We start from the raw sequence: 10,372 nt of genomic DNA, 5'->3' as shown, positions 1-10,372 counted from the left end.
AGCTACACCTCCACTATCTGATCGCTGCATAGAGGAGGAGAGACTAGGTCACTCCCTTTGTTGCTGCCATTATTTCGGCCACAATAGCTAAATGTTTTGGCTGTACCCTGAATTGTATCTCATATCAATAAAGCTCATATATTGTATGAAATTGAGAGATAGAGAGGAGCCGTACACATCCAACATTATGTGCATATGCTGAACCTACCAATCAGTAGACGCCCATGAGTCAACAGCCAATAAGCCGCTGCGGACACTCTGCACTGTATCCGGGGGAACCTCAGGGCTGTCCAGGAAGCCAATCACCTGCTTGATGACGCTGGCCTCCCGCAGAATCAGACCAATCACCACGCACCACTCCAGACAGCCGGCCTCCATGAAGACATGGAGCAGATACCTGGAGAACACAGGAGGCTTGATGATTAAACACTTTACTGTGGGCTACTAGCTACACTATGGTCACCACTGACTGGAGATCCACCAAGTATATGTGCTCATCAAAGTGAAAAAAAGAAACAAGGAGAAATACACTATTAACAAGTAAAAGCATTAAAATCCAAGTGTAAACACAGGTGTGAGTTGTATTTAGGGTTCCTTTAGGTTTAACAAGTTAAATGTAAGACTTTTTAAGACCACTTTGAATAGAATTGAATACCTATTTCACGGCCATACTGGTAAAAAAGTATGAAGGAAAATTACTATGAAAGAAGTAAAAAAATACAAATAGTCGGGGAAACTGATTGACTGAGCTATTACTGTACTGTTTTGCAGTACTTTGCAGCCCGGAAAACAGACATGTTAGAACTAACTTCCTAATCCAATAAAACCTATCAAAACTATATTTAAGAAATGTTCAATCTCGACTCCCGGAGTCAGCATTGCCCTGCGGCTTGGGCCGATCGTCATACTAACTCGTTTGGCTGAGTTAGCGGGATGGAAGTCGTGGGTGGGAATCTGGCGTTGTGGACAGCGATGCCTACAGGTCAGGTCTGGGCGCCTGCTCAGCGAAAGGCAGGAAGTGGTGAAGGCAGCGTGACCTCCCACGCGTTACACTTCACCAATGAGAGTCCTCGCTGCCAGGTGAAAAGAGAGCCGCTGGCTGTCTCCACATGTGTCGGAGGAAGCATGTGGTAGACTTCAGGGTTCCCTTGTACCGACCAGTAGGGGGAACATGCGCACAACAACCAGGTAGGGGAGGGGGGGAATTGACATAACGACTAAATTGGGATGGGGAGAAAAAGCATAGAAAATCAGGCGGATAAAAAGATAATAAAAAATACAAATAAAATGTTCAAGACGTTTTACTGGCTAAATTATGATTATTAAATGTAAGACTTTTTAAGACCCCATGGGAACCATGTGTTTATAACAGCGGTTCTCAAACTACGGGACGCGACATTGACAAAAAATTAAAATAAAAAAGATCAAGCGAAAATCCACAAGCCCAACTCAGATAGAGTTTTCCACCTGGCCGCTGTGTGTATTTGCCACGTCTCGCCCCTGCATCAACGGCGGCACAGTATTTCAATACACATCTCATACATCCTGCAAAGGTATAATCACTGAGGCCACGTCTGGTCTTTTGTGAGTCAGAGGAGCGCAAAGTGCCGCGACGTGCATGCGCGAGCGTGCGTGACAGCCCTGCACAGGTATAACGTCTGGTTTTTTGTGAGTCAATGTGTACTCAGATATTTGTGATCGACACTGTCTCATAACTAAAGCACTTCCGGGGGGGGGGGACTTTCCAGGCCAAGCATATAAAGCTGATTTGATTAATTTAACCTGGACACTCGAGTCGCAATGGATAGGTTTGTTGTCCAGAAGCGACGCAAGTTCCAAATGCTGGCAAGAGAAAGGCAGAATTTAGTAGTAGCGATATCAGCACTACTATGAAACGGAGTAAAAGAAGTTATGATCCTCAATACTTGGCATATGGATTTACTTGGACTGGCCAAGAAGATGACCCGAGACCACAGTGCGTTTTGTGTTACGAGATCCTTGCTAACGAGAGCTTTAAACAAAGTAATTACAGCGGCACATGGAAACTAAGCATCCTGAATTTAAAAACGGAACCGTTAGCTTTCTTTCAGAAAAAACTACGGTTGTAGAGCAGAGAAAACTGTGCTGAAAACTGCAACAACCGTCAACGAAAAAGGATTACATGCTTCGTTTATTGTTGCCAATTGGATCGCAAAGACTGGGAAACGCCACACACTTGCAGAGAGCTTTTGGTTACAGATCTCGCCTCAGAGTAGAAGCGAATCTGCGCCTCTTTCTCAGCACAAGGCAGCCACGTATCATGGAACTATGTTCAATGCACCCCTCCCATTAAGTCTCGTTTTTGTTTATTCATGAAAAGCGCATGTGAACACATTCAAATTATAATTTTTAAAAATTCTGCCAACATATTTTGGCTAAATATGCCTTGATCGTTTTATAAATGTGTATACAGAAACAATTCCGTTTGATAATATTCATTTCATTTCATTAATAACATTGTGCTGTAATTTCATTTGCTAATAAATATGCATGATCAAGTTCCAACAACGTGTGCTTTTATTTTGATATTCATTATTTCCATGTTGAAATTACGCGATGGGGTCGCCAAAAGAATTCCAAAATAAAATGGGGTCGCGGTATGAAAAAGTTTGAGAACCCCTGGTTTATAAGATCCTTTATCTTGAGGGCATAAAGAGACACCAGACATACCCCCTTGTTGTCTAAAACACTCACATACTTATCTGTTTGTATTATTCTAAGATAACTGGTTATACTGGTCAGTTAACCAGACTGAAACACTTCTCCCCCTGACCCAGCGGGTGTAGCGTAGCGTTACTCCCTCACCTGAGCTGGACCTGGGACTTGTGTGGGCCCTTGTTAGCCAGCTCCATGGAGATGTGCTCCAGCTCTGCCTGGCTTAGGCTCAGGGTGGATGAGTTCTCGTCCACCATGGTCCAGTCCCCGTCCACCACGGAGCTGGTCTCCGTCAGGTCTGTGGCAGAGCCGATGCTGCACTCCTCTGCTGTGAGGAGAGAGGGATGAAGAGAAGGAGAGAGAGAAGAGAGAGAGAGAGAGGGAGAGAGGGAGAGAGGAGAGCGAGGAGAGAGAGAGAGAAGAGAGGGAGAGAGAGGGAGGGAGAGAGAGGAGAGAGGGAGAGAGAGAGGAGAGAAGGAGAGAGAGAAGAGAGAGGAGAGAGGGAGGGAGAGAGGGAGGGAGAGGAGAGAGGGAGAGAGAAAGCGAGAGAGAAGAGGGAGGGAGAGAAGGAGAGAGAGGGAGAGAGAGAGAGGGAGGGAGAGAGAGAAGGGAGAGAGAGAGATGAGACAGGGGGATACGAGGAACAGAGGAAGAAAGGATTTCATTCACTTGTAATCTGTCCAATGAGAGAATATATAACAGAGTGACTATTCTCTCCGTTATCTCCTCATCTACAGCAATCTAGACACATTCTAGACAAATTATGGACGTAATCATTTGTAACAACCAGAAATCTTTCAGAGAAGGTTCCCAGAGACCAAATCTTATCAAACGGGGGTCAGCAGCCTAATGTGTATGAATCTCGACACAGAAAGGAGAAACAAAAGGACAGATTAGAAGTCCGTGTGTGAGAGTCTTAACTATCAAAGTGCCACTAACCTTTGTTGGTGAGCGGTGAGAGGAAGGCGTCGTGTGTCTGCGGCGCCTGGTGGTGGGAGTGAGTGGAGTGGTGGGAGTGAGCAGAGTGAACGGAGGAGGTCGTGTCCATGTCTTTGGCCACCAGGCCCAGGCCGTCCATCCAGATGTTGTCCCTGGGAGAGGCCTGAGGGGGCGCTGTGTCCATGTCACTGTTCAAGAGGCTGTCGGCCGACTGGGACTTCAGCAGCCGTGTGCTTAGGACTAGAGGAGGACGGCAGGACACACCCATATGTTAGGACAACATCTTCATATCAGAGCAAAACTAAATGCCTTCAAAATACTGTCAAACTGGGGAGGTACAGCGGCCGTCTGGTAATCGGGAGGTTCCCGGTTCGATTCCGGCTCCTCCCTGGCAGCGTGTCGAAGTGTCCTTTAGCAAAGACACTTACCCCCTAACTGCTCCTGATGAGCAGGTTGGCACCTTGCATGGCTGCCTCCGCTGCCGGTGTGTGAATGTGAGATTGAATGGGTGAATGTGTGCGGCATACGTTGTAAAGCACTTTGGATAAAAGCGCTATATAAACGCAGTCCATTTACCATTGGAACTGAGAAACATACAGCGATATATTTAGGCCACATGACCCAGCCCTAGTCTCCCACACTTCAGCCCTTCCTCACCAGTGCGACAGCGTCCATTCCTCAGGGGGGAGCTGATGCTGCCTGCGGGGATGACGGGGAAGGGCCAGAGGAAGTCTTTGTGGAGCCTCTTCAGCGCTGTGACGAAGTCGTCCACGCGGGCCACACGGGTTCTCTCCCGACACAACCAGCCAATCAGCTCGAAGCCCAGCTGAGCAGAGAAGCAGCCCAGGTCACGCAGACGCACCTGCTCCAGGAGGTGACGGGCGTGACGCCACAACATCATGTCTATGTACATGTTCTCAGCACACTCCACCTCCCGGCTGGGGGGGGGGGGGGGAGAGAGATATAGAGATAGAGACATAGAGAGATATATAGAGAGAGAGAGATAGAGATAGAGAGATATAGAGAGAGAGAGAGAGATATATATAGAGAGAGATAGAGATAGAGAGAGATATATATATAGAGAGAGAGAGAGATAAAGATAGAGAGAGAGAGGAGAGAGATAGAGAGGAGAGAGAGAGATAGAGGAGAGGAGAGAGAGGAGATAAAAGAGAGCGGGGGAGAATGAGAGGAGACAAATGAGAGAGGGGAAGAAAGAGAGGGGGTATTATTATTTTAGGAGAGAGAGCAGTTCTTTATTCTAGTCTAGTTTATTTTCTTCACCTACAATAGATTCTATGTGAAATGGAAGATGAGGCCCTTTCCTTCTGGGCTCTTGAGAACCACTTCCCAGACTTGATTCTACAGACTTGTCTCGCGAATTTCATTTAAAAAAGCATGGATTCCATCATCAATATCATAACATTTTGTGATTACAAGACTTTTTTGGTGCCTATGAATGAATGAGTGATATAATTTAGATGTGTTTTAACCAGGCAAGACAAAAAGAACACAGTGCTAGTTCTCTTCATTACAGCAATGGTCAGAGTGGAGGGAGGGTCTCTCTCGCACACACACACACACACACACAGGAGTGAGCGAGTCCTCACATCTCTCAGGACTAACAGAACCCTGCCTGAGAGAGAGACAGTGGGGCATTACTTTACTGAAGAGAGCACTCAGCAGAGCACCTCCTCTTCTCTCTCAGCACAGCAACGTTTAAACGTCAGTAACATGACAGCAATGAGAAACCAAGCAAAGAGATGAAAGATGAAGATGAAAACAAAAGGGTAGTGTTGGGGAATTTACGTCGCTAAAAAGGGGGAATTATCAATTATTATCCAAAGGGGAATAACTCCATAACAATACAGAGGGAATAATAAGTGTATTTAACACAAGCGACAACCTGTTACATCAGTAACTGTAACTTGATTACTTGAATATAAACAACAGTAATACCTTACATAACAGGACATGTTCATTAGCCCCCTGCTTTAGCCAGAGCTCCAACGCCGACAGCCGATAGACCATCAATAATTCAGCTTCATCTCCACATAAAGGCTACTGATCCTCAGAACACAGCCTGCTGCCATGACTCCACTGATGACCCCCTCAACTTTCTCACAGTAACTGGCCAGCAGCAGAGCCAGTAGCAGTCTGTTCAAATGCTATTGTGTCTGACATTATCCAAACAAAACACATGCAGCAAAAACTAAAAAGACTGTGCATCCCTAAAATAAAGCATTTAAAAATGCTGTTGGGGTGTGTGTGCGTGTGTGTCTCCGTACCATCTAGCAGACGGTTTGCTGGGCATGCTGAATGTTTTCTCTGATGCGTGTGTGAATCTGAGTTGTGGTGTGTGTGTGTCTCCTACCCTCTAGCAGACGGTCCGCTGGGCATGCTGAATGTCTTCTGCAGGTTGAACTTGCCAGCAGTGATGGAGTCAGCAGACTGAGACAGACTGATGCTGCGATTCCTGAAGAACTCAAAGCCTCCGGTGGAGCTGGGTTCCTATATACATGAATACACACCGAGTTAGAGAGCTGGATTCATATATACATGAATACACACTGAGGTAGAGAGAGCTGGGTTCATATACATGAATACTAGGGCTGTCCCCGACTAAGGATTTGGATGGTCGACTAGGATTGGCCAAAATGTGCCGTTAGTCGACTATTGGTCGACTTAAAAAAAATATATATATTTTTTTATTTTTATTTTTTATCATTCCATTTAGGCTGTGGGGGGTGCTTAACCCTTTATCTGCCACAGATTATTCTGATCTTAATCCACTCTCTGCCACCTCTATGGAGATGTTCCCCTTCTTTGCAGGGCTATAACTTTTTAAATTGTATTGCTAAATTGACATTACTATGGCCCATTCAACGTCAAGTATCTATCGTTTAGGATGTAGCAACGTTCTACTTTTTCATTCACATATTCATACTAAAATACGGTCTAAAGTATAAATATGTTTTTAACGTTTTCTGCAGCATTCTGCAGACCGTGATTTATAGCCCTAAATACATATATTAGATCATCAAATGTAGTTTGATACCGATTGACGTCAGATAACAAATTTCAATTGTACAAGGTCCTACACGTCATGCCTCATCATCTGCTGGTGACCGGAGGGGGGGGGGGGGGGGGGTTATAAGTCTGTGGCCGACGTTAAATCATTTATTGAGTATGGGCGATATATATATCAGAGCAGATTATACGTTTAATAATAATCAAACACGCTGAAACTCACAGCGGCTTCCTCTGACCGTTGGGTGATCAGCGTCGAGCAGAAAGTTCGCTATTATGGGATGTTGATATATGCGATCCATGTCCAGGTTGTATAATGCTATATACGTCCAAATCATGTTGTTTATCGAGTTATTGGCAACGGATCGCTATCCAGTGTGTCGAGCTGGAGTCCCGCTAGCGATAGCGAGTGGCCGGACGAAATATGGGTGAGCACCACTTCCGGCGCATCACTTCCGGTTTTGGCGATTCGCCGATCGGCCACCAGATGGCGGTCTTGAACCGTTGGAGAGTTGAGAGGAGATCAACAGCAAGTCTCAAGTCTCCGTGGGTGAAATATGATTGCCATCACAGATTTTTTGAAATAGTGATCTCAAAGACGCCTTACGGCGTCATTGGCAGATTACGCATGGCGAGCAATGACGTGGTAACACGTTCTTGGCGAGAAAAGGGTTAATGTCTGAAGGAGTCGACTGAAGGCTTCTTGTCCTCTGAAAAAGCATGCAATTGGTCCACTGATGGATACATCTTGATATTTGTCTAGTCTAGTGTGTTCATTAGATGGGTGAAATCCTCTTTCAGTGCCCCTGTGCCTGTTTTCGTAGGCAGTTAGCCTCTGGTATGCGTGCCATTAGCGTTAGCCACGCTTCTAGGCCTCTTTTCTTTTGGAAAGAATGATACAAAAAAATTATTATTATATTCGACTAAGGTTAGCCAGTCGACTACGGCTCCTTTCGACCGATTAGTCGACTAATCGATTAATAGGGGTCAGCCCTAATGAATACACACTGAGTTAGAGAGCGCTGGGTTCCTATATACATGAATACACACCGAGTTAGAGAGAGCTGGATTCATATACATGAATACACACTGAGGTAGAGCGAGCTGGATTCATATATACACACTGAGGTAGAGAGAGCTGGGTTCATATATATGAATACACACTGATGTAGAGAGAGCTGGGTTCATATACATGAATACACACTGAGGTAGAGAGAGCTGGGTTCATATACATGAATACACACTGAGGTAGAGAGCGCTGGGGTCTGTAATATACTCTAATATCACATTGCTGTCAATTTACAGCCACAAACAGGTGTGTTATTTGTCAAGTGAGGGTAGGAGGCGCAACTACATCTCAACACTCATTGGACATTCACCTGAGTGGTAGGTGTCGGAGGCGGGGTGTCCACCTCCCCGGAGCCAATAGCCTTGAGGAATCGGATCATGTGTCTGCAGAGGTCCCACTTGCCCTGCTCCAGGGCGGTGTTGAAGAGCAGGGTGGCATGCTGTCTGCTCACCGCTGGCACCTCCATGTTCTACAGATAGGATGGAGAAGAGAAAGATGCCGTCTTAGTATCTTTGTGTATATATATATTTATTCTCACCGCATATATATATATATATATATATATATATATATATATATATATATATTAGTGCTGTGTCAATAGATTAAAAATAATTAACAAATTAATCTCACAATTTTCTTTTTTTTTTATCCACTTTTTCTCCTTATTTTCTATTTTTCTCCCATCCCAATTTCGTATCGCCAATTCTCCCCTTCAATTCTCCCCTCCCCTGTCTTGAACATTGCTTGACTATGCCTCCCACTGGTCGGCTGTAGTGAGGATAGAAGCTTTGCATCACGTGTCCCCTCCGGTACACGAGGAGGCAGCCTGTCGCATCTTTTCACCAGACAGCGCGGACTCTCAGTGGCGAGGAGTAACGCGTGGGAGGCTCACGCTGCCCCCGATACTTCCTGTCTCTGCTGTACAGGCGTCACCCAACCGACCTGTAGGAGTCGCTGTCCACAACGTCCAATCCCCACCCATCGACTTTCCACCCTCTGCCAATTGAGATAGTATGATGACTGGCCCAAGCCGCAGGCAATGCTGACTCGGGGAGTCGAGACCGGAGTCTCTTGGATTGGTGAAGAGCGCAATCTCTGCTACGCCACCCAGCCACCTCTTAATCTCACAATTTTCTGTAATTAATCTAGATTCATCTAGATTAAAATAGCATTTTTATACTTAAGACCGAAGCTTGTAACATATTTACTTGAGTAAAATCATGGAATTAATGTAAAACCAACGCAAAGAAAGTATATTTAGATTCAAAGACTATTTTAATAGATTTCTTTGAATAGTTTCTCTCCTGTGAAATACAAATGTTCAACAAAACCATCAACATTGACTCAGCTAGACCTATTTTTAATTTTTTTTGTCTACTTTTTCTCCCATTTTTTTCTATTTTTCTCCCATCCCAATTTCGTATCGTCCAATTCTACCCTCCCCTGTCTCGAACGCTGTTAGGCCATGCCTCCCACAAGCCGGCTGCAATGTGGACGAAGCCTTACATCACGTGTCCCCTCTGGTACTCGAGGAAGCAGCCGTCGCTTCTTTTCACCTGCACAGCGCGATATCTCAGCGTCGGGGGTCTGCGTGGGAGGGCACGCCGCCCCGTCGCTTCCTGATTCTGCTGCGCAGGCGCACCAACAGACCTGTAGGAGTCGCTGTCCACAACGTCCGATCCCCACCCATCAGCTTCCCACCCCCTAATACTGCCAATTGTATTAGTATGAACGACCAGCCAAGCTGATAGCAATGCGGAGAGCTGGGCTCGAACCCAGCGTCTCCTGCATTGGTGGTGAGCGCCTTGCCCACTGCACCACCTAGCCACCCAGCTAGACCTCTCTTATATCCGCGACGCTAAGATTGAAGATGTTTCACTCCATAGATTAATCTAGATTAATTTATTTTAATGCTTTAAATAATTTAAATTAATCTCCAAAGTTAAAGCATTCATTTTGACAGCCCTAATATATATATATATATCCACACAAGTCTGTACTTACCTGCACATAGTCCTTTTACATATCTGTAACGGTACACTAAAACCACGGTTCGGTACAGGTTTTCGGTACAGTGGGGGAAAGTTTGGCTTTCCATGTTCCACTCAGGGGTGATGTAGTGTGCAGTAACTAATTGTACTTGTATGGCTGTCAACGAATATTCTATTTTGAAATTAATAATAGTTTTGAATTCAATTCTGCACACAAAAAAAAGTTCTGTGTGTTCGTTAGTGGTTAACGTACCGTTGTATTCGTTCGGTACACAGCCGTACTGAACCTTAGGTCCAGTACTGAAACGGTTCGGTACGGATACGTGTACCTTTACACCCCTAATATACAGTATATACAGTATTATTGTGCATGCTATCATACAGAGCTATGGGTTATATGCAGGTGTATAAGTATATAGAATGCAGGTATATATAGTCTATGTATCAGGGCTCTACAGTGCGACCATATTGCTCGCATATGCCCCTAGAAATATGTGTGTGCGAACCTCAAAAATCAATTACGCGCACGGTGTGAGAGTGCAGATTACAGCCTCAGTCGTACTTTTTATTTCTCCGCTGAGAATCGTTAAAAAACGACAAGTCCCACATTGCACTCAAGCCAACGGTCCAATCACAGTAGAGTGCAGTG

At 45.2% G+C, this 10,372-nt stretch overlaps 1 protein-coding gene across 1 annotated transcript in view; it reads right to left on the bottom strand.

The window, feature by feature from the left end:
- The window catches only part of ric1 (RIC1 homolog, RAB6A GEF complex partner 1), a 146,757-nt gene that overhangs the window by 5,520 nt on the left and 130,865 nt on the right, over window positions 1–10,372 (bottom strand). The window contains exons 21-26 of the mRNA XM_084324223.1: window positions 8,040–8,198; window positions 6,005–6,141; window positions 4,291–4,571; window positions 3,634–3,873; window positions 2,845–3,022; window positions 209–397 (exon numbers count right to left, since the gene is read on the bottom strand). Of these exons, the coding sequence (XP_084180349.1) occupies window positions 209–397; window positions 2,845–3,022; window positions 3,634–3,873; window positions 4,291–4,571; window positions 6,005–6,141; window positions 8,040–8,198 (1,184 nt within the window). The remainder of the gene's footprint in view (window positions 1–208; window positions 398–2,844; window positions 3,023–3,633; window positions 3,874–4,290; window positions 4,572–6,004; window positions 6,142–8,039; window positions 8,199–10,372) is intronic.

Source organism: Notolepis coatsorum, assembly GCF_963971535.1.
Source record: "Notolepis coatsorum genome assembly, chromosome: 11".
In the NCBI taxonomy this organism is placed as follows: domain Eukaryota; kingdom Metazoa; phylum Chordata; class Actinopteri; order Aulopiformes; family Paralepididae; genus Notolepis; species Notolepis coatsorum.
This window is presented reverse-complemented; position numbering and strand designations above follow the sequence as displayed.